The 25355-nt window shown below is 35.7% G+C and overlaps 1 protein-coding gene across 1 annotated transcript in view; it reads right to left on the bottom strand.

The window, feature by feature from the left end:
- Nucleotides 1–228: 228 nt before the first annotated feature.
- Nucleotides 229–25355, bottom strand: part of DYNC1I2 (dynein cytoplasmic 1 intermediate chain 2) — a 71257-nt gene continuing 46130 nt past the window's right edge. The window contains exons 6-16 of the mRNA XM_036747646.1: nt 21748–21837; nt 21358–21520; nt 21146–21245; nt 20520–20645; nt 19416–19562; nt 18930–19043; nt 18525–18658; nt 17484–17628; nt 9686–9826; nt 7408–7533; nt 229–5717 (exon numbers count right to left, since the gene is read on the bottom strand). Of these exons, the coding sequence (XP_036603541.1) occupies nt 5604–5717; nt 7408–7533; nt 9686–9826; nt 17484–17628; nt 18525–18658; nt 18930–19043; nt 19416–19562; nt 20520–20645; nt 21146–21245; nt 21358–21520; nt 21748–21837 (1400 nt within the window). The 3' untranslated portion in view covers nt 229–5603. The remainder of the gene's footprint in view (nt 5718–7407; nt 7534–9685; nt 9827–17483; nt 17629–18524; nt 18659–18929; nt 19044–19415; nt 19563–20519; nt 20646–21145; nt 21246–21357; nt 21521–21747; nt 21838–25355) is intronic.

The following is a 25355-nucleotide window of genomic DNA, read 5'->3' as shown; positions in this document are numbered from 1 at the left end:
TGTAAGATGTTGGTCTATGCCTAGTTTCTGGCATACCATTTTCCAGTTTTCCCAGCAGTTTTTGTCAAATAGTAAGTTCTCATACCAGAAGCTGGAGTCTTTGGATTTATCAAACAGTAGATTACTATAGTTATTTACTACTGTGTCTTGTGTACCTAACCTATTCCTTGCGCATCTATTTATCAAAAAGATAATACCATAAAAATTACAAGAAGCAGATCAAACACATTTCACAGTCTAGGTAGGAGATGTATTTTTAAGCAAACAAGGGATAATTACAAAAGATTACATGGCAGTTACAAAGGATAAAGTAAATAACTTTGGTTACATGACATTGAAAAGCTTCTGCACAAACAAAATTAATGCGAGGATAAGATGGGAAGTAGTTGAATGAGAAAAAAAAAACACCTTTCTATCAAATTTCTCTGATAAGAGTTGGGTGTACGAGATACACAGAGAACTAATGGAAATGTATATGCCCCCAAAATATTTCACAATAACTAACTGGTCAGAGGATATGAACAAACAGATCTCAAAAGAAATGCAAATTACTAACATCCATATGAAAGAATATTCCAAATCACTAATAAGAGAAAAGCAAATAAAAAAATACTGCAGTTTCACTTCACATCCAGCAAATTGTGAAAGATGGAAAAAGATGGGAATAATTAATGTTGGAGGGGTTGTGGAAACAGGCACATTAATGTATTATTGGTGGAGCTGTGAATTAGTACAACCAATTTGTAATCATGCAAGTGAAGTAACTAAAAAGTCCATACCCTTTAACTAAAGAGAGTGCACTGCTAGGAATATACCCCAATGGAGATCATACACCAAGATGTTTATAGCAGCACTTTTTGCAGCAGCAAAGAAATGGAAATAAAGTAGATGCCCATTGAGTGGACATGACTAGACAGTGTTACATGAATATATGGAACAGCACTGTGCTATAAGACACGATGAATACAATAAATACAGCAAAGCATGGAAAGACTTACACGTACCGATGCAAACTGAAGTAAACAGAGCCAAGAGAAAAAATACACGACTATAACAATGTTAATGGAAAGAACCACCATCACAAAACAACAAAAAATGAATATTGCAAAATTACAAAGAACTTGCTGGGTCTCAAAGAAGAGATATAAGACATCTCCCTCAAATCCTTTTCAGAGTAAGGAGTCTGCAAGTATGGAATATTGCATATATTTTCAGAGTTCCTTGATGTACTGATCAGTTTTGCTAATTTAAAAAAAATCTTTGTCTTGTTATATGGGGTAGCCCTCTGGGAGGGATACAAATGATGTAAATACAAAACATAGAGATACAATTTATTTTAAAAGATTATGAAAAATGGGACAGGTACCACAACACTGTAGAAGGGCAAATATCTCAACTTTCAAAAAAGCTAGGAGAGCCATCTACAAACTATAGGTCAATGAGCCTGACTTTGATTCCTGGGAAAATTCTAGAATGGATCATCAAAGAAATCGTTGGTAAATATGTAGATAGGGCAGCAGTGGTTACAAAGAGACAGAATAATTTCATCAAGAATAAATTGTGTCAAAAAAAGACTCATGCCAGACACCTCATTTCTTTTTATGACAGGACTCATAAAATAGTAGATGAAGGGAATGTAGTGGATATAGTTTCCTTAGTTCTTTAGCAAAGCTTTTTTAGAAGTCTAATACAATTCTTTTGGAGAAGGTGGAGAGATACAGAAAAGGTAGTAATATAATCAGATGGATTCAGAACTGGTTTGATGGCTGGACTCAGAGTAGTTGTTTATGGTTCAGTTTTAGCACAGTAGGTCTCTGGTGGAGTACCTCTGCAATCTACGCTTGACCCACTGCTGTTTAACAGTTTTATCACTGATTGGGATAAAGCATAAATGTTACGCTCCTCAAATGTGCAAATGACAGTAAATTAGGAGGTAAAGCTAACACAGAGTTAGAATCCAAAGAATCTTCACTGGTTAGAACACTGGATTTAATTTAATAATGTGAAATTCAGTAGGGGTAAATGTGAAATTTTGGATTTGGGTATGAGAAATCAGCTTCATGACTATATGATAAGAGAGGCATAGCGAGATAGCATAATGAAAAGGAAGTAAATGTCCATTAAAAGTGGACTGCAAACCCAATACAAATCAGTAGTGTGATTTTGCCATCAAAAAAGTGCTATCCATGCCGTCTTGGGGAGGGAGGGGGGAAAATCTGGAACTCAAAATTATGTAGAACCGTGTGTTGTAAACTAAAAATAAAAAAAATAAAAAACAAATTAAAAAGTGCTATCTTGGGTTGCATTAAGAGAGCTGTAGCTTCCAGGAACAGTGAGCTCACAATTTCACTACAGAAAAATCCCATTTTGTCTGCTCTCATACGTCATCCTTTGGAGCATTGTGCTCAGTTCTGGGCATGATGATTTAAGGACACTGATAAACTGAAAACTGTCTAGAGGACAACCAAGATGATGAAGAACCTTGAGTCTATGTCATGCAAGGATGAGTTAAAGGAAGATTTTGCCTGGTGAAGAGAAGGTGCTGGTGGGGTCATTGTTGGCTTCAAATATCTTAAAAGCTATCACGTGAAGGAGGGATTGTACTTGCTTTGCTGGGTCCTAAAAGGGCCAAAGCAGAAGCAATGGGTAGTTGTTGCAAAAAAGCAAATTTATGCTTGATGTCAAGAATAACTTCCTAGCAATTAGAATTGTGAAAATGGAATGGTGGTGGTGGGTGGTGGTTTTCCTTTCTTTGGAGGTCTTTAAGCAGTGGGTAACATATCCACTGGTATGTTACAATGGGGATTCCTTTGGTGTTTGAGGTGGCCTAGATAGCCAAAGAGGTCCCTTCCAACTCTCAAATTTCGTGGTTCTGTGAAAAGCTTTTTTTTTTCTAATATATTACTATGGTAACTCACAGAAGAGGAAAATGGATTCGGCCACAAAATCACCAAAAAATAGAGCCTCTGTATCAAGTACTAAAGAGCAACACACCACCTAATAGTTTTTAAAAGCACCTTTTGAAAACTGAAGTGAAAAGGAAAAAGGATTTATTTGTATTATATATAGTCTTCTCTAAGAAAGAAGTGCTCTTTTATTCTCTTATCTTTTATATCCAAGCAAAAGTTGGTACCAGGAATACACATCAGTTAATAAGATAACTTTCAAAGAAAAATTGTTCCCATGCCAATAAAAATGTGATATGAAAGACTGCAGGGCTAAGTAGTAGCCTATTCTGGAACTCAACATTTGGTATTTTCTAAGATGAAAAAAGAAAAGACCAAAGAACTTTCAACCCACAGAGCACAGAGAAAGAACGACTTGCTAATTCTTTGAGCAAAAAGTTTCAGGAAATTCCATATAAATAGTATAGTAATTATTTCAAAATGGTATTGCAAAATGGGCAATATGCAGACTTTAGCTTAAAGAAAAACCACCGAAAGGAATACATTTTGATTCTCCATTCAAAATGCATCTATAAAAAAAAACTAAAGGGATAAATAAAGGAAATAGAGTTTATATTTCCAGATCAGAAAGGAGAGGTCATTGCTGGTAGATACCAAAGGAATTAAAGTCTCTGTAGGTGTCTGGGTTGAAATTCAGTTCTTAAAACCTTCCAAACTTAGTGATCTCTAAAAATGCCAGTGACTGAAGGAAGACATTTTTTCCTAAAGTCTCACTTTGCACATTGTTATTTTCAAAACCTCCTTTAGTGGTTATATTGATGTTCTGTGTCTCAAAAAATGCAAACTAAAGGGGAAAAAAAGCACACTCTAATAGTCCTGATTAGAGATAATAATTGGGAATAAAGAGAAAGAATCTTAAGACAGTCTATCAGGAAAGGTCTTCATTTCATCTCTGACTTAAAGCTCTTCATTTTATAGATGAAGAAAATGAAACATGCAAATAGGTCACAGAACTTAATCAGGATAGGGCTGCAACCAGGCCCCTGACTCTCAGCCTAGTGATTCTTCCACTTAAGCATATCAGAAGTGAAAACACATAAAATACTCAAAACCAATATAATATTTTTCTTCAAGACCTAAAGAATCTGCTTTCATCAGTGTAGTTCTAACAGATAACAGCAACCCTCGTACACCTCAGGAGACAATCTTTACTTGTTACTGTACTTGCTGCATACCCTGACCCTGACACTTTCCAAAACATATGCAGTGAGTCTCTCTGAAAGAAGTGGTTCTTGGATGGCAGATATGGTCCTTGGCTAGGTCTATACTTGAAGTATATGACCTGTCAAACCTCCACTGGTCTAGTCCTAAGAGACCTAAGCACTGTAGTAGGCTTTTAGTAATTTCATGTCTCCCAAATTTTTTATGACAACTGTTACCAAGATAAAAATGGAGAGATTCTTGAATTTTATTTCCTCTTAATTCACTGTTCACTTTTCTTTTTTTGTAGAAGGCTATAAACATGTTGGCAACAGTACGAATGAAGAAAAGGTAATTCCTTAGATCTATACTTAAAACTGATTCTTCTCCAACTCTATAGATTGTTACACAAGCCTTTAGAACTTGTCACCTGCAAACAAATAGCCTACACAGAAACACGACAAGGTTAAATTCTCAATAAGGAGGACCTGACTTCTTAATCTGTTGTGTCTTCCATTTCTATTGAAATTATAAAACTGATTCAAGTCAAAAGAATTCTTACTTTCAGAAACTATATGTAGACAGACCTCTATCTATCCATACATAGCTATACAGAGAAATCTATCTAAAAATTAGTAGATATAGTAGGTAATTTGATAAAATAGCTATAAATAGAGCTAGCTATAGATAGTTACATCACAAACAAGTGGAAAAATTACAAGATTTGCCTGCCCTTTGAAATATGTCCCGGTTGGAAGAAAAATAGCAAAAAAAAAGTCAACCTAGAAAAAAATTACCACTTTCATGCCCTAAATATCAATGCATGATGTACTGGCATAGAATACTCAGTAAAAGATTATGCAAGCAACTACTGGAACCAGAATAGAAACAAAGAGGTGTAACAGTGATTGATAAATTGAAATTTCATGCAGTGACTCAAAATGAAAGTCTGGATCTGACATAGACTGATTCTTTTATTTGTAGCCATAGCTATCACTACTTTAAAGAAGCACAGCTATGAAAAAGGACAGAAAAGATGAAAATTTGAGTGGGTACATGCATTTTAATGGTTAACAGTAAACAATGTTCTTACATATTAGTGGTCAGAGATTAACTTATCTTGTGTTTACCTGGAGAAGTGATTATTGAAAAATATGTGGAATTTATGCAATCTACACCTTTCAGAAATAATTGTATACTGTTACAGGTTGAAAAAAGTTCAAGATACTAATATAGCAAATATATGCCTGTGTAAGTATTCAGAAAAAAACTGCATATTGCAAAAGTCATTTGTATTAAAAATTACACAAATCCAATAACAATATGAATATAAAAAGTGACACTGCAAGAATTTTTTGCATTAAAGAGCTATGTGTGTTTTAAGTCCATAGTTTAATCCACAAGATCACCCTTCAATTCCCTTTAGACAGAAGCATGCTATGAGTTTTAATTTCTACTTAGAATCAGTCCTCAATCCACTGCTAGCATAAAGCCCATTTAAGCAGGTATGCGGGTGGCAGCTTCCTCCTCTGCATCAGCTCGGTTTGCGTTAATTTCTGCCAGCGTTCGCCCAAATCGAGCCCATTCATCATTGCGGGGAACAGCGATTTGCTATTAAAAGAAAGAAAATGTTTTGTGTATGCTGAAAGAAATTAAGAGATCATCTTACCCACTATCATTTCTGTTTGTTTTCAAATAGTTTTTCCACTAAAAAATAATCATTGGCCTGAATGGCCTTTCTATAATCACAGGGACTATAACAATGACTTACAACATTTACAGGAAAAAAAGAATGGTGTTTGTGAAATGTGTTGTGACAGCGCTAGAAACGACTTCTCTATTATCACCATCAGCACAAGATACAATAATAATGATGCTTTGTAAATATAATGCCTACATAGCACTTTATGGATTTTCTTTTGCTAGGCTAACTTCTCTACTCTCTGATGACTAAGCTTTGTAGAGTACAGAGCCAACAGCAAAGGTGGAGGATGTGTAAGCCACATGCCATTAAAAAATGCTGATTCTGTGTTTTGCTCTTTAGAAGTTTGGCAGTTGGATAGTTAAGATTAAAATGCTTACTAGGAAGGCTGTCTATTGATCATTTATATGGCATTAATTACTTTAATGAGATAAGTCTTAGCTGAATTCAGCCTCAGTGAAAAGGATTTGTAATATGGGAAGTAGTTTAGGGAGGAAAGAGAAGGAAGAGTGAAAGGAAGAAGAAACTAGAAGAAAAGGAAGTATTCACATGCACTAACAAAGGTCAGATTCCTATTCCCTTCTCCGGCTTTCCTCCCTGCTCTCCTAATTTCTCCTCCTCTTCCGTTTTTACTAGGGGGACTTAGAGATTTTCCTACTAATCCTTCCCCTGCCATGACCTTCTCAATGAGAAACTGATATATCTGATAATGACCGAAATAAACTGTGTTTGGTTTGGGGCAGAATGGACATTGTGAAGAGGGAAGATAGAAGGAACCTGTTTTATTTATGACTCGCAAAATTCAGTGACTCAAATTAGTAAGAAAGACAAGAATAAAATCTAGATCTTTTGACAACCCTGAATATTAGTTTAAATTTCATTTCTCAGATTACACTATTTCCTGAATGTAGGAAATATGATATTAATGTAAATCTCTCTTTCTTTCCCTACCAATGTTGTTAAATTCAGACATGGAATAATTATAGACCTGAAAAAGGAGACAGAACATCTCATTCACTAAATTTTGCCAGCATCTTTCTACCTTTCCAAATTATAGTGCCAAATGTGATGATTTTAAAATCAGTCTCTGGATTCTTAATTCAGTTCACACAATCACCAAATAATAGTGTTAACATTTTGGTTACCACTGAGCTAATCAAACAGAAGAAAATTCTGGTTGGACCACTGCCTGGTCTGATTAAATCCAATAACAAGCAAAAAAGCATTTCTGTACATTACTATCAACGCAGACACACCAGAAAACTTGGTTCTAATTCTTTATAAATTTTTCTGGTACTGCAGCACATTTAGTTATTAGAAACAAAATACATTATCAAAGAATCCTTTTAAATCTTACTCTATTGGGAGGTGGGGTGGTGTTGGTGTCACATTATCTATTTTAAAAAGAAAATGCAACTAACTCCAGAATTAGCCAGCTCAGGGGGAAACTTTACTCTGGTCAATCTGTTTAGTCTTCACAACCACATACAGTTTCGTAAAGAGCACAAACCACCACCATGATGCCAGAATCACAATCACAGAGACTTTTTGCTATAATGCAAGTACTTGTGATAGAATTATGAAGAATGAACCACATACCTCTCCCACGTCATATATAACTATCTGTCCTTCAGAATCGCCTACAGCAATCTCTCTCCCAGAATGTGTCCATCTCACACGATTAAGAGCAGGATTACCCTCCACAGAAATGCTTGCAGTCGGCACCTGAATTCATTTAAAATACAGTGCATTGTTAAAAGTTTCATCAGGATTTCTATAAACATGTAAAACAGTATAACTCTTCTTTCCTCTAGTCTGGCTATATTTTTGGAAAACAAACATTAAAACAGATATAGAATTTTTCCAGCATTTGTTTCTGTCAAAACATACTAGTTTTATGAATGAGATTATAACCAATCCTTGAGAGTAGTTTGAGAAAATTATTTAAATCTTTATACAGAAAATTCTTCTATAACCTAAAACCTAATTTTAAAGGAAATTTCTTCCTTCATGATCAAATAATTGTTTTTCCGCCTCTTTTCAAACTTCTTAAAAGAAGTAAGGCAATTTTAAAATACGTAATCAAAATTCCTTTTAGGAAGACCATGGTCTAATTCTAAACTACAAGTGTGCCTTTTGTGGCTTACATCTCCTTCACCCATAACCCTCAGTTTCTATAAACCACCATCCCAGGCTTCCAGTGGTATTCCATCTTGTTCCACAAAGGAGTCAATGAATTAACTAAAGCAACAGGGTAGGCTGCTAGCATGACAAATGACACCAAGACAGTGACAATCAACGGAAATAACAAAATTTCTTCCCTTCTAACCAATGTGAATGAAGTAGATCATAACTATTAACCCCTATTCTATCTATACATGACAAAGAGGGATTTCTTCATCACACAATAAAAAGTGTTTGATTTCCTCAAAATCTTCTTGTATAAAAATAGTATTTAAAGCAGCAATCTAATGTCAAACAAAATGCAGCATTTGTAGTTCTCTTCCTAAGAGTATGGTATTTAAACAAACAAAATTAGTGCTACTTGTCTAAATCTGGTTGTACTGTATAACACAAATGACCTACATTTAAAAATGATTCCCAAAATTTATCTCCAAAACTATCTGGTTAAAGATATAAGGTTATAAGGATATAAGGTTAAGATTATTCTATGAAATTTAAAAGTAAATAATCTAAAATACCAGTCAAGTTGCTTTATTTCTCTGGGCCTCAGCTTTCTCATCTTAAAAAAAAAAACAAGGAAAAAAGAGGGGTTTGGACTAGATCTCCTCTAAGCACTCCTCCAGGCCCGAGTCTGGGATACTATGGTACAATAATAAGCAATGGTTTACACTCCTCTGTGAATGAAAAATGTTACTAACTTTCACCATATTAAGCGATAAAGTGCTCAATAAATCGATTATCATTATCATAATAATCATCACCAATAATTCCCTACATTATTAGAGACTATTAAAACCCTCAAATTACTCTCTTCTTGCCTATAAATAACTCCCTGGCTCTTGGGAAGCAAAATAATTAAAACTTAAAGGCCCAGAAGTTAAATCACTGGTCATAGAGAGGGGTCCTCAGAAAATAGATGAGAACACGCAGGAGACTAGGATATGTACAGACAGTACAAAAAGCTCTGCTCTTGGTGGCAATGCTAACATTTGGTGCTAATGCTATAACATCATTTCGTTACTGTACAGTAATACAGAATCTTAAGAAAATTATAAGCTTCTCTTCAGCTGGTAAATTGCATGTGGCTATAATTTGAGAGGAAAAAAGAAAAGGAAATCTCATTTATGGTTAGATTTCATGGCAAATTCTAGCATATAAATTAAGAGTTTGGGTGATTTTTCTATTTATTTCGGGATAAAAAATAGTAGTTTTCAATTACTTATGAAAAAAACATTAAAATATTTTCCCTCCCAGTCAAATACAAGTAAGGCCTAGCCAGTAGTCTATGAACAATACACAATTCTAACAGAAAGGCTAACAGTCACTTTAGAAACTCAGAATTGAGGTTAACATACAGTAACTATTGGCAATGATCAAACTTCTATGTTCCTAGTGTAAAGTACCCCAGTTGCCTTGTGAATGGAGACTTTGCCAGGGCATTAGAGACATGATAGTCCTTTTGAGAAATAAAAGGAAATTCCCCAGTGTTCTTGGACAACATTACTCCTCCACTCAGTTCTTCACAGCGGGCTCTTTTTTATTTAGTGTACGAAGCTTATTTGGCTTCTTTGTGATGAAACTGCAATCACATAGCCCCTTTTACATTCCTTGGGATAAAGGGAATTTCACAAATTATTCAATAAATCTCCAATTTTCTGTTTTCCAGTGCAATTTTTTTCATTTTGTTGCTCACCTCTGTGTCATTGTTGAGATTCCACAGATCCAGTCTCCCCATGCCATCTACACAGGCAAACAGGGCAGGGTGGGTGGGCGACCACATCACATCATAAACATAATCTGAATTGTCTTCAAATGAGTATAAAGGTTTGTTATTCTGAAACAGAAGAGTTAGTTTTATCACATGCAAAAAATGTTTCAGTCAAGAAATAGTGAAAATATTTTACATTATTAAGAAATATAATATGCAAAAAATACTACTCTTATGATTTATGTTACCATGGTATTAACCATGGCTATGAATTAAGATTATAAGGCTATGGGTTACTTTAAAAAAATCTCCTATTTGCTTCCACTAAGGTCCTTCTGATGCCTCATCACAAAGAGGTGACCATATGGCTGTGCCAGTCAAGCAGAGGCTCTGGCTAGTGCTACCAAGTTGGGGAGAATCTGAGTTTGGACCTGTGATGCTAATGTCTGCTGCCTAAAAACTAGAGTAGTTAAGTTTGCAGAAGTTCATCATCAGGAGATAGACCACAGGGTTATGGGTCTTTAGGACATAGCTTTCGACATTTCCTTTTGCTCTCTTCTTATATTTTTAATATTTTATTAATGATCTTTTTTTGCATCATTCTCATTATCTACCAATTTTCCCCCTCCTCCCAACACAAGCCAAGCTCTTTCTTGCAACCAAAGCACATTCAAGCTGAACTGATAGATCGGTCTGTTGGCTATATCTATAAATGTGTGTCTCTTTTTAATACCTCTAGCCATCACTTCTCCGCCCAAAGGTAGGAAGCAAGCTACTTCATCAGTTTTTCTGGAATCCTGACTGGCCACTACACTGATCAGAGCTCTAAAGTCTCTCAATGTGGTTTTACAAAACAGGTTTTCTCAAATTTCTCAGACTCTATCATATTCATAATTTTTACATTTTTACTACATAATAATATTCCATTGCATTTATCTCGTGATCATTCCACTGTATCATGTACCACCTTTTGGGGATAAATTAAGATTTCATGATTAAGTTCCAGACAGCTTTGGGAAAAGAAGAGTGAATTGGAATATAGCGTAGCTAGAGTAGAAAGAGTAATAGCCTAAGGAGTCAGGACCCCGGGTTGTAGTTCTACCATTGCCACTTGTTAGCTCTACAAACTTGGACAGGTGGCTTGATCCTCCAGGGCTCAGCTTCCTCATTTATAAAATGAGGGGAGTTGAACTAAGTGATCTCTAAGGTCCTTTCTGACCCAGTAACATTCATTTCAACAAATAGGTTTGGGAGTAGCTGGAGTATTTACTAAATACCTTCCATGTGTTTGGTATTATAGTAAATAAAATGGAGGATATTGAAATGTGAGGCACTGCTCCTGCCTTCAGGTAATGTATAATTCAGGTGACTGATAAGACTAACACGTGAAACAATGGTAAACAACATGAGGCTAAATGATAAAATGGTGCCAGGAGTGGAGGCTGGCTGACATGACTACAAGTATTCTAGATTAGAGGAGTTAATGAGACTTAGGAATCTGAAGAGTGTATAGGAACCAAGAGAGTTGGTTTTTTTTTTAAACCAACCACCCAAACAGAAGAAGAGGCTAGATGAAAGTCCGTATTAAAAAAAAACGTGGTGTGACTGGAGAGCTGTGAGCTCAATGGGTCAACAGTATGATGTGGTAGCCAGCTGGTTTGATATGGGCATAATTCCAAAACAATGGAGGTGACGGTACTGCAGCTATCTGCAATCTGCATTTAGTTTTGGGTGCCACACTTTAGGAAGGACATTGACAGTGATTCCAGAGGGCAACTAGGATGGTAAGGACTGTGGACCATGTCATATGAGCATCAGTTGAAGGAATCTGAGTGGTTTAACCAGGAGAGGACATGACATAAAGGGAGACGTGATAGATGTCTTTCTGTATTTGAAGGGCTATGACATACAAGAAGGAAGAAACTTGTTATGCTTAATCCCAGATGGCAGAAGTAGGACAGTTTTGGTTTCATGGACCTTGAACAAATCATTTGATCTCAATAGCCTTCATCTGTAAAATGAAGGTATTGGACTAAATGATTTCCAAGAAAACAAATTCTTGCACATAGGAGGCACTTACATTTCCCTTCAGGGAGGCACAAAAGAATGCTAGACTTGGAATAAGGAGAGGCTTGGTTTGAATTCAGTCTAGTAACACTAACTATCTACATAACCGTGGCAAGCCACAACTTCTCTGTCTCTAGTTCCTCATCAATAAATACATGGATAATAATTCTTGATACCTCCCTCACAAGGTTTTTTTGAGGAATAAATGAGATAATGCATATGAAATGCTCCATAAAACATAAAGTGCTATATGAATGTTTGTTATTATTAACTGAATAAATCTATGATTTTCTGTTATCAGAGAAGACTATATTGCTGGTAGTCCTTAAAGAAAGAAATATAGGGCTAGAAAAATTGGGTAATTATAGCTGTATTTTTAAGTAGTATACTCAAAGGGGAAGTTAAGTGGTAGTTCTGAAGAAATGCAAAGACAATATTCCTGTGATTTCAATGATCTCTAAGCAGCTGACTCTTACATGTCCATTCACAGCCTCTATCTCCCTCCTAAGCTCAAATCCCACATCAGGAAAGGTCTGCTGGACACTGGTCACGCCATAAGCATCTCAAACTCAACATGTCTAAAATGAAGGTCAAATCTCCCTAAATCCACTCGTCATCTGAACTTCTTTATTTCTGTCAAGTGATACATTATTCTTCCAGCCACCAAAATTTGCAATCATGGAGTCATCCTCAATTCTTCAATCTCACTCATTCCCCACAGTCAACACCTCTCACATCCATACCCTCTCTCCACTCTCATGGCCGATGCCTTCGTTCAGACCCTCAAGGACTGTTGCCTAGACTAGTAGAATAGTCTCTTACTTGGATCCCTTGCCTCTAGTCTCTCTCCTCTCAATCTATACTCCAGATAATTTTCAAATTGGAATTTCTGAAACACAAGCCTGAGCAGGGTAATTCTCTATTTCAGAAGCTCCTGTGGCTCTGTTACCTTCAGGATAAAATATAAACTCCTTTGTTTGACATTTAAAGGCCTTCAGAATTTGGCTTCGACCTAATTTTCTAGAAATGATTTCACAATAATTCCCACCCCACCCCCCCACTACTCAAACATGTACTTGATATTCTGGCCAAACTGGAGTAGCTGCTGCTCCCTATACTCGACATTTCATCTTCTGCCTGTGCGCCTTTGAACAGACTGCCGTGCATGCATGGAATGCTCCCCCTTTCTCACTTCTGCCTCTTCTGTTATGGCACATCTCTTCTACTCTATAGTCCCAGTGGCCTGATTAGTGATTAACCCTCCCAGACTAATGTTTAAGGAAGGCCCTAGCTACAAGTCTTACTTCACTTACCACTCTCCCATCATCTCTTCTCCCACTATGCCACCACACAAATGCCTTTACCTCTTCTGCCCCACCCCCTTTCCACTGCTGGGACCATGATCTATTATCAAATCAACTCTGCTATTGTTCTTGGATAGAGCGTGTCAATCTGTTCCCCAGAGGACCCACTCATTCAACATGGATCGTTACCTCGGTAAGAACAGAGCTCCTTGAAGACAGGGCTGTCTTTGCTTTTGTAATCATATCCCAAGAGCTTAGCCCAGTGCTTGACACACTGCTTAACAAACAGTTTTCCATTCATTCAAGTATAACCTACAGAAGCCCTTAGCAGACACTCAGCTTCCATCAGCTATTAGCGTTCCTACCACCTCTCAAAAATTACTTTAAATTTATGTTATACATGTTTTGTATTTACTGGTGTACATGTTCCCACTCAATAGCCTGTGAGGTCCCTGACAGCAAGGATTATTTCCTTTCTGGTATCCCCCATGTCTAACATCCTGCCTGGCACATAATAAATGCTTGATAAAGGCTCAGTGAATTGGTAGTTTAATCTTACTTCCCTCAAACACTAGATAAGGCTCTCTGATCCTATTCATCTAACTCTAACATAATTTGCTTTGAGAAAGGTACCGAGATGAGGTGTTCTGTTTGTTTGTTTTTAATATGAAAAGGGTCACAAGAGACATGAGAGACTGTGGACACTGCCAAATAAGAAATTCTGAGAACCAATATTCTAAGCAGTTAATGATTATCAAAAAATGTCAGAACAGTCAACTTTAAGACAGATCTATCATTGAATGTTTTATTCAGAGACTGAAATGTTTTGTACATACACTAAAGATTTATTTCCCCAAAAAGTTAGCTATATTTTAATGGCAACATGTAATGAGTAGAGTTAGGGTAGAGCTCTAAAGTAATCACCAATTTTACTTGTAGAATTTTTTTTTTGGAGAAGTTCTTATTCTCACAACAATTTAAAACCTCTAGTATTCTTTGGTTCCTAGCCTCCAAGTCCAGTATTTAATGGGGACTGGGAGTGGAGCTCTATCAGAAAGACTCATCTCTAGAATGCCTACATCCACATATCAGAGGTAATTTCTTGGCCTTAAAACTTTAATTTAAGGACCAATTTTTGGCCCAAACAAACTGCATTTTTGCTACTTATTTGCATTATTGAAAACACCTAAATAACTGTGCTAGGAAAAAGAAGTAATGAAAACAGTTAGATGATCTGGGACTCTGTGCAACTGCCTTATAAATTTCCTGACTAGGCAGAGATTAAAGGCTGGCTACACAAGCAGAACTACTTTAGACCAAATTAGACACAGAGCCAAATTGAGATTTCCAGGGATTATAGAAGACTTGGAGAAAGAAAAAGCAGAAAAAGAAAAAAGGGTGTGTGGGAAGAGTGAGGGAGTGCAGGAAATCTTGTTTTGATGCTGGGGCTATGCCAGACTTTTCGGGGCACAAAGTTTCAACAGAACAGGATGTCTAGTACTCCCAGTTTCTCCAAGCTTAAATTTGAATACTGAAAACTGTGTTGGGAGATCAAAGGTCTTAAAAGAAGAGGTGTTGAATGGAATTATGTCCTCACTGCTAGAGGACATACGAAGTAGTCAATGTTTGTTAAATGCACAAAGTTGAAAATACTGGTTATGAAAGTCTGGCATGAAACTGGCATGATATTCTGTTTTTAAAAAGCTGATCATAAGCAAATTATTAAGGAGGACGGAAATTGATATTGCTAAGTTAAATATGAGAAAGCAGAATTAATTACATGATCAAAATAATAAACTCTGGAATTAAGTTGGGGATCAGAATTTAAATATTTACTCACAAGGTTTCACCTGAGGGCATTTTTTAGAAGAGATAAGGTTGTCATTCACACATCCCTAATGTTCTCCTCCTCTTGTGCAAAGCAGAACTATGGTGTATTGATGTGTAAATGCATATGCTGAATAGATGAACCCTTAATATTGTTTGGAGTCAATGTGAAGATACATGATGTCATACTTGGTTCCAGTCCTTGGGCTACATGAACCCAGGAGGGTGGTATGTGGTGGGGGCAATCCTTAGGAATGGAGTGTGGTTATTAGGACACACGGGTTATTCAGAATATTAAGCTGGGCCTGTGAACCAGCAGCAGACTTCATATCACAATCTCTGAAATAGCATGAGTGACCCTTTTCATATAAAAAATCAACTAGAACAGCTTGCTTGAATACCTTTATGAGAAAGCATACTACAGTCAAAAAAGTAAAAAGCCTCGTAGAGCTTGAAGAAAGAAAGATGTGTGGAAACTCTCTTTGTGACAACAGCAAAAGGTAAAGTGATATGAAGAATAACATAAAAAAACCCAGCAGACAATCATGCCTGTCCTTTGGTGCTGGCAGCAACTTGAAAGGTACAGGTCGAGAGAGTTCCAAGAACAATCACTGAATCTCAAAGTCCAAAGTTCCACCAGAGGCCCTCTAGTCTAACCTGTACTCAAGAAGAATCCTCTTTATACCATTCTTCACAAATGTTCACTGAATGGGAGAATTCCTCTTTGGCCTACTCAGCTAGAAGAGAGGAATCTTGTTGCGTTGCCTATAAAGGAGATCGTTCCATACTGGAAAAATGAGAGTTAAATTATTTGTGCGGTGACCTTGGGCAGGTGGGGTCTTATACCTCAGAAGCAGAAGCTTGAAATGTTCTTTAAGGTAAGATCACTTCCTACTTAAAGTAATGGACCAATTAGATATTTACAATCTCAGAACTGATGCTATTGAGGACAGGGAAAATTGGAGGTCTCAAATTAAGGACCAATAAATAGATAGTGAAGACATATGAAGCCAATGAATTTTGGAAGTCAATCAATTCACCCAATAATCTGAATTAAAAGGAGGAGATGGCCTTGGAAAACACATTAATTTCTATGGTAGTTAAGGCTAAACCTGGACATATTGCTGTAACTAAAGATTTCTAAGCTAATTTCTGAATTAGATTAAAAGAAAAAGTCAGGGGGCAGCTAGGTGGCACAGTGTGTAGAGCACCGGCCCTGGAGTCAGGAGGACCTGAGTTCAAATGCGACCTCACACACTTGACACACTGTGTGTCCTTGGGCAAGTAATTTAACCCTAATTGCCCTGCCTTCCTCCCTCCAAAGACCAAAAAAAAAAATCAGTAAATGGCATTGGTGTTTCATGGAATGTTTCACCTTTAGTGCTTATTTTGTGAGGAAGGAAAAGGGACAGATCTAGGTGCAGCTAGGTGGCACAATGGTGAGAGTGCTGGACCTGGAGTCAAGAAGACTTGAGTTCCAATCCATCTTGAGATATTTACTTGCGCTGTGACCTTAAGCAAGTCACTTAACCTGTGCCTGCCTCGGTTTCTTCAATTTTAAAATGAGGATAACAGCACCTACTTCCTAAGGTTATTGTGAGGATCAAATAGACACAGGTATTTGTAGAGTACCTGTCACACGGTAGGCCCTTAACAATTCTTTCTTTCCTCACCCTCCTTCCATAAAAGAACAGCACCCTTGGAGAGACTTGAGTTCATAACTCGGCTCTAATGGTTACTATGTGTATAATCTGGTTAAATTACATAATTGTACTTTACCTCAGTTTCTTCATCTGTAAATCAGTACTTGGCACCATCTATCTCAAAAGGTTGTTATAAAAAAGGTAATTTTAAAATTGTGAACTATTAAGTTCTTGAAGAAAGGAAGACAAAAGTGAATCTAAAACCAACCTTTGCTTATTTTTGCCATTTAGGACAGAAAACTCTCTAAGATATCTTAGAATTCTCTGCCTTTTTGAACCAAAGATATCGAATACAATCCATTCTTTTCTTGATGATTCATGATCTCATTGCAGCCATTACTGTTATAGGTTTTAAAACATGATGTAGTTGCACACACTTTGGGGTTTTTTCTATTTTGTCCTTCACTGGCAGTTGGTACTTGCTATCACTATTGTAACTGCCCCAACAGTCCATATCCTTTCTAGTCTGAGGATTCTAATCTGCTATGGGTTAGTAGATAAAGAAACTTGTTAAGAATTTTATGCAAAACCAAAGCAAAGGCCTTTTCTATGCAGCTAAGCACAGGGCTTGAGTGCGAGGCTTTGGGACATCTTTTTAGGGTACATATAAGTCTTCTCACAGCAATGTTCTTGAGTGTGAAGGTCACCAGAAACTGGATGTCTGGGTAAGTGTGGCATTACTGGATTTGCTCAGTATATTAAGGTAAAAAAACGCAAACTATACAACATGTAGCATATCACTGTGTTTTATCTTAATCTAATCTGATTTAACAAATTAATATTCCCAAACAATTTGAGAGTTTAACTTCCCTATGTGGCTTATATTAGAGCACCACCTTGTGTCAAAACATTGAGTAAATGACCAGAAAACATTTTAGGTACCTTGGTTGTCCAAAGCTTCACTGTCCAGTCAAATGAGGAAGTGACAAAAAGATGTGAGAAGTCTACAGCTCCAACTGCTGCATGGCAATGGATACCAGTTATTGGTCCTTGGTGTCCTTCAAACATCTCACTGATTCCAGCTTTGCTGTTTTAGAAAACAAAAGCAATCAAGTTTGTCTCTTTGCAGCCAGATTCTCTATACACAGACAATACACACGTATTTAAACACCAAGCTCTGGCAGAATTTTTCTAAACTTACTGTGGGCATGACACATTGAAATAATTCTAAGAAAAGGGCAACATTACTGATATTGGATGTTATCCTGTCGAAATTTAGCAACCCTTCTAAAGCTGTAAGTAAAATTTGGAACCACAAACATTAAAGTACTGACAACATATCCTGAGCAGTTCAATACTTGAATTGATGGAATAGTGAAAGGCAAAGAAATGCTACAGAGAAGAGATATAATTTTGGCTACTTTTAACCTAAGAGCTCTGAAGTAAGAGTGATCTGTGTTTGAGATGAAACCTAGATGCTCAATTTTATTTAAGGAAGAAATTGATAAGGTACAGCTAGACAATTTCAAAACAGATGGAACAGCAGGAGAAATACTAGTCAATTGAAGATGTGTGCGTGATGTTACTGTACAATTATCAGGAGGACCAGGATAAAGTTCAAATTCAAATGAACACTGACTGAAATGCAACTGGTAATTTTTACCTTTCTATGTATATCTGAAGGGTCAGTTCTAGGCATGACAGCTATAACATTTATATTTAGGAAATGTTGAGCAGAAAAATAAAACTGCTAATCTATATATATCAACATAGATGGGAAAACAATCCATCATTTTCCTTTTGGTGTGAAAGTTTACATTTTGTAAGTTTGAAAATAATGCGGTTTTTCCACACATAGTAAGTAGGTCCATGTAAATTTCTACTAAAAAGGGGATGTAGTTAGTTTAAATATGGTTATAAGGGAGAATCTATGTCAGCATTACAAGCTTAAAAATAAACAATAATTCAAAAGTTTCTAATCACCTGCCATGGCGACATGCTGTGTACACAGAGCCTTCTTCACTTCCAACAACAAAGTTGTTGACATCTCCAACAGGGAAGGACATAGAAGTGACAGCTACAGCTTTGGACTGCTTATGAACCAACTCCATGCTATCCTGTAGAAAAAAATACACAGAACTATTCAGACAACCAATAACTATTACTTAAAAAAAGATTTTTCTGATCTTCATTGCTCTTTCAAAACTATTTTGTTCCCATTTTAATCCTACCCTTGCCTAAAGTACTTTTGCAGGTCACTGAAATTGAATATCATGAATTTGTATGAAAAATATAAGCTATGCAGTTATTTTTTTTTAATTATACCTTTTCATATAGCTATAAATAACTAGTCACACAGAGTTTTAGGTTGTCTCAAGTGAACTCTACCTGTGGATGGGAAAGCATGTCCAAACTCCATGAGCAAATTTTTCCATCAGTGGAGATGCTAATCAAATTATGAGCATTTTGAGTTCCAACTACATTCACACAATACACAGGGTGCTAAAAGGGGCACAAAGCAAAAAGAGTTTAAACAGGTTATTTTGCAAACAAAGCCTCAAACTTCCTAACTAAGGTTCAATTGTAGGCATTCTCCTTTAGACCAAACCATCCAAATATATTTCTAAAGCATCTTTAATATGAACAGCTTTGCTGTTTTTTAAATCACTACACTTAAGAAAGAGTACTGTCTTGGAAGAAAAAAGGGCTTCTAGTAAAAATGGATTTTCCGTAACACAGAACGAAATATGGCTGCTGAATGCTGATGAATTCGTACATGAGAGAATGCTTATTCTAGAAGTCCCTGATAAACACTACTAGGCACCTAATAACCAAGGAGTGAAGAATCTTGTAGAAGATGTTTTATTTCCCTACCGTATGTGCAGCAGCTGAAAGTGGGGTTCTTTGGACCGGGGTTCTCTTATTGCTTCGATTATCCCACAATACAATTTGGCCTGAATATGTACCACCAACAACCAGATTTGGATGAAATTTTGCAAATGTAGCCGACATTACAGCTGACTGCAAATAAAAAGGTGAGAATTTTATATTTAAGACTTAAAAGTGGAAAAAAAATTTAATAGTTTACAGAAATAAACTAATCCCTTCCACTACAATGGAACATTTTCTTTGTTTTGTTTTTTTGGTTAAAATATTTCTAATTAAGTCAATTTAATGGCTCGTTTCACTACAGTAGTTCACATTTTTATTTAGTATGGAAAAGTTTTTGCTTTTAAGCTCTTTAGAATTTTCTTTCTTAAGAGAATGCTATAGAGAAAAAGGAATTAAATATAACATTTTACATAAATATAATGAAGTAATTTCTGAAGTAAAAAATATTTCACATCATTATAGTATCAAATTGTAAGATAATTAGCCCCACACTTCGTCTTGACAGTAATCTGACAGGATCAGATTATATGCTAGTTTTCATTCAGTTAAGTGATTTTTCAGAATTATGACATTATGAAAAGACTTTGTCTTATTGCAAACAGAAAAGGTTTGCAAATTTTACCTTTCTACTAAATTCATTTTTAAAATCTGCATCTGTTTCCTACTTTGAACATATGTTTCTACTTAAAACTATCTAGTTCCAGCTCCTCAGGCCATGTATAAGTAACTCAGTGGGCCAATAGTCTAATTGTATATTCAGTAAAACCATTCATGAGAAACTTCCCATGGTAAAGGCATTTTATAAAAGCTTTCCTTTCATATAATCAATTCAAATAAAGGAAAAAACAACATCAAAGGACAGTGTAGGTGTGATTAAACAAACAATATGAAAATTGTCACAAATGCTACAAAGGGAAGACTATTTTGAACTAATTCTTAATTTTCAGTCAACATCTGCTTGCAAATACATGTGGTTTAGTGAATGCCAACCCAATGAAATCATGTTGACAAGAGAAAAGAAAAAGGGCACTTACACATTCATCAATAGAGGTTCAACATGGGGGAAGACAGTTTCTCACATCCTACCTGGCAATGAAACACATACTCTGGGGTAGTTTTTTTGTATTTCATATTCCACACGAGGGCCACCCCATCAGGCTCATGAGGAGCATCTTCATTGTTGTTATAGGAGGCCACAAGCAATTCTGGGTACTGGTCACAAGAAATCAGATGGAAAAGAAACTTAGATCAATGAAAGTAGTTCTATGTTCTGACTACTTGAATTTTCACTAACAAATTAATTTGAAACTACAAATGTCTGTTTCTTCTCTCCAGAAAGTACTACTTTTATGCTCAAATGCAGTATCCCACTACATTTATGCTTATAAGAAAAGTTTAAATTCTGTTTTTATGTTAAAACTATATTTTATTCAAACATACATTATGTATTACACTGTCTTACGTTCTATTAAAATTGGCAAAACTGGTATTCAGCTAAGTTTTACCCTGGATTATTCTCCCAAAGGATTAAAATTTTTAGTCCCTTCTTCCAAAGTCTAGAAAATGAGATGAATGTTTGTTTACTCTAGAACTTTGCATGAGATTTTAATAAATATATATTAGCAATTCAACAATGATCATTTCTGCCCTCCAATAATAAATAGCCTAATTCATACAAAATGAAACATAATTTAATTTTTGTTTTCTTTTACCTGAGATGACCAATCCAGACAACTAACAACACGATGCTTTGACCAACGTTCATCAAAAAACTGCCTGTTTAAGGACAATTTAGCACCTGCTTGAATTTCTCTGGAATTAAAAAAAACCCCAAAAACATAAAGGATAAGACCTTATATCAGACTTTTTCATCTATAATAATTCAATTCTCATCATGCCACAAGTCTTAGCAACTAAATATTACCCTTCTTTATCTTCCAAATCTCTCCCACTGTAGTCAAAGAAGATGTTAATCTGCTCAGAAAGAGCTCTTTCTACAATTCTTGTGGAATGATCAAAGAAACTTAGAAACTCTTCAGAGTGCAGGATCTGTTGTTTTTCCTCTTCAGTGAGCTCATGAGGGGGGACTGAAAAACAAATATTTCTTTCTCTCAGATTTACTTATATCTGATAAATCACTTATAAACCGACTCTTTCTCATTAAATACCCGTTTTTTTAAACAGACCCACATAATTATCTTTTGTTCTCTAATAATATTGTTCTCTTATGTAAATATATGAACAAAAGTAAATCCCAATGAAATACATTCAATTTAAAAAGTGAAATTAAGATATTAAAAAAAATCATTTGTACCTTCTTCTTCATCATCTTTCTTTAAAGTTTTCTCTTCTTCAGGTTCAATGGGTGGTTTGGGGGTTACAACATCATCATCTTCTTCTTCATCTGAAAAAATAAAACCATTGCAAATAATATATTTCTACCAGAATGAAAAAAACCCCCAAACCCTGTACTACAAGATAATGCTTCACAAATTATCATATTAATACAAAAATAAATCATTTTAAAGATGAAGCAAAGTGCAAACAAAACATGGTGATTTCTAAAGTTTTGTCTTTAAAAATAACAAAATTTTGATTTCTAATTCTATCTCTAAAAGTAAAGAGTGTTAATCAGATCCTATTTTGGATAAATTTTCATATATGAGCATACAGTATGTTGACAGTCATACTAAATTCTGTAGCTGTGTAAAGAGAACTAAGCAATTGTAAAGAATTCCCAGTATAAAGTTCCGAAATCCTAGAGGCATTTATCATTCAACACAGGACAACATACAACTACTGTACAGTTTTGTGTAACATGCTTATACCTTAATGTGTAGAATATGGAAAATCAAAAGTCTGAAATAACCTACAGAGTTACTTGCTTACTTGTGATTTAAAACTCCTCAATAACTAATAGATCTTCATGTGAAATAACAATGGCCTAGATTAAGCTTTCCAGTTGCTATTCCGAAAGGCAGATTTTGTTAAAGCTCACGGTAATGTGACCATATTCTATTTTCTATTAATATAAAATAATTTCCATCACAATCATCATCTTATTTGGCAATAAACATTTTTTAAAAAAAATGTTTTCTCTTAATTCCAATAAATAACAGTCAACAATGATGTAGCCTAATGACAGGCAAGGCTTATATGACTTTTGTATTCCACCTGTCCTATCAAATCCTGAAAACAAGAAAATTACATCAAATTACTTATTTAAAGTGTTATGGAATACACAGTGCCTATTTTATCTTCCTCTGCATCCTAGAATGGATCTGTGGGAAGGACACATTCATTTTTATTGGTTAAACAGATTTCTCATCTGTCTTTAAGGGAATGGCAGCAGGAGTCTGCAGCATGTTTCATCTCAAGTAATAAGACTATTCAACAGGGGGACTCTACTTGTTAGTCATAGTCATCTCCCTGACCCATGTTCAAAGTTATCTAACACACATATACACACAACATACACAAAGAGTGGTCAAAGGATGGGAACCAGCTGCCAAGCCATGGTCCCAGCAGCCAGGCCAGCTGACTAGATAGCAGCAACCAGATGGTACTGCTGGGATTGTGTCTTTCTGCTATGAGGTGGCAATGGGATGGCATAACATTTTTCTGCCTGACTGCTTCCAATCATGTCTTTCCCCAATGGCAAGCCTGTGCAATTACCAACACTCCAGGAGGTCTACAGACAAGCCTTTACCCTGCAAACAAAATACAGCTTGTAGGCCATACCAGCTGCCAAACCACACACATAGTGTTAGGTTTAGAGAGCTCTGAAAATCTTTCTAACTCTATAGTATAGGCAATAAAAATATAACAGTATCTGTAGGAAAGAAAGCTTTAAATGACACTGCATAATGCACACAATGATACAACCTCCAACTTAATCAAAATGATAATGACGTATGCCAATCCTACATTACTTGAAATTGAGCGATTTTTACGTTCTGACAAGTTTACAGAACTAGGATAAATGGCATGAATGATTTCAATATATGCTCCTACTTTTGAACCAAATGGTGAAGGTTAAAATTTTTCCTTTCAAGGGCCTCAATCAGCCACAAAGGAAAACAGTAATCACTGTCTTTTCAGCCAGCCCAACCGCATTTGTCAGCCCTTTCTCCGTCAATGCAGCCAGAGCAATCAACCTGCCAAACATTCAGAATGGAAAAACAATCTGAAAATACAGGGTATAATGCACCTGCCAGTGAAAATGGCCATTTCAAGAAAAGCTAGTGATCTCAGTGACCCTGCTGAGGAGGCGGTGGTGCAAAGGGGAAAGAACGCGTAAAAGAATTCTTAGTGATCTCCACTCTCTTGCACATTGACACTTCCTTACAAAGCATGCCAATTACAGCTTTTGTGCTACTTAAAAAATGAAAGCTTTTTTGGGCAAAATAATCACACAGAGAAACAGAAAGACACCACTCCTTTTTAGATGAATTCTCATGTACAACGGACTATTAATCTGAAAACAGTATAACCGGTAGCAGCTCTATACTGCACTGTTCAAATATAAAGCTGATATCTAGTCTTTACAGGTAGAAGTAATAAAAATTATTTAATTCCATTTAATTAAAAGATGACATTAGACTAGAAAAGCAAATATTTTAAAATTAAAAATCCAACATGTGGAAATATAGATTTTTAACTTTCACACTATTATTAATTGCTACTCTAATCAACTGCATTTAATCTGAATTCAAAGTTCTAAATTCAAAAGGTAAGGGTTTTTGCCACCCTGAACCAGTCATTCCTTAACATCATGCATTATACACAGTAGCCTCCTATTCTCATCCCTTTCTCCTCCCCCAACTTTATTGCATTACACTGCTTCTAAGTACCATTTTCAATGACAGATGTCAAATTCCTGTCATAATGCATGTGGTCAGCACTTTAGTGCTAAGTGACCTCATAATCTACATATTTTAGAGAAAAGATCTTGTAGAAGATCTTCTCTCTTTTAACATTTAAAATGTAAATGGAATATATTATGCAGTGATCTGTATCCCTCCACACATGACACTCTCAATACCAAATATCCATATATAGTATTGTTTGGATCTGATGATAGTACAGCAGCTATTTAAATATATGTCCTCCAGATTTTAGTTTTAGAATGATTATGTTTTAGAATTTATTTAGTTTTAGAATGATCTCCAGTTTAAAAAACTGATTTTAAGCTACTATCAGCACTAAAGTTTAGGTCTCAGAAATATTAATCTATAAAAATTAAGAAAAATGGGAAAAAGCCATGAACTTAATAGTTATAAAACAGATTAAGTAACATTAGTATCCGTGTAAAGATTAAATCTATTGAAGTATCCAATCTCACTAACTGGATACAATTCTTCAAAAGGAAGAATCCCAACATAAAGCAATTGAAAATAATATACTTCATTATATCTGAATGTTCTGGATATTGTTTATTACTTTCTCAATTAATATACAAATACATGTTATTAAATTCATTCCATGCTAGTCCCTGCTGCATTAGAACATATTTAAAACTTGAAAAAACTACACAGGAGTAGGAAGACTGAAAAATGGGACTGCCATGTCACATCAATTTATTGATGAATATTCATTACAATATGCTAAGTGGTTAACTCCATGCTTTTTCTGACAGGGGATCTAAGGTTATAAACCGAGCAGTAAAGAGTGCACAAAAGTAGCAGTTACTTTTAAAATGACAAATCTCTTGTCAATGAATGCTAAAACTAGGTTTAATGAACCACTGAATTTCTACTTTGAGTTAACATCAAAATTGTGATGTATTTTGGTGAGATGGAAAGAAAAGCTGTGCTTTAAATTAAGCTGTATCTAGCAATAACACTATAGAGTGAAGTTCCAGTTGTCTGAGTAATCTGTTGCTACAGAGTAGGTTAATCAAAGTTAAATCATCTGTGAAAT

Source organism: Trichosurus vulpecula, chromosome 2 (genome assembly GCF_011100635.1).
Source record: "Trichosurus vulpecula isolate mTriVul1 chromosome 2, mTriVul1.pri, whole genome shotgun sequence".
Lineage (NCBI taxonomy): Eukaryota > Metazoa > Chordata > Mammalia > Diprotodontia > Phalangeridae > Trichosurus > Trichosurus vulpecula.
Note: the sequence above shows the minus strand (reverse complement) of the source record. Positions and strands in the feature narration are given on the sequence as shown.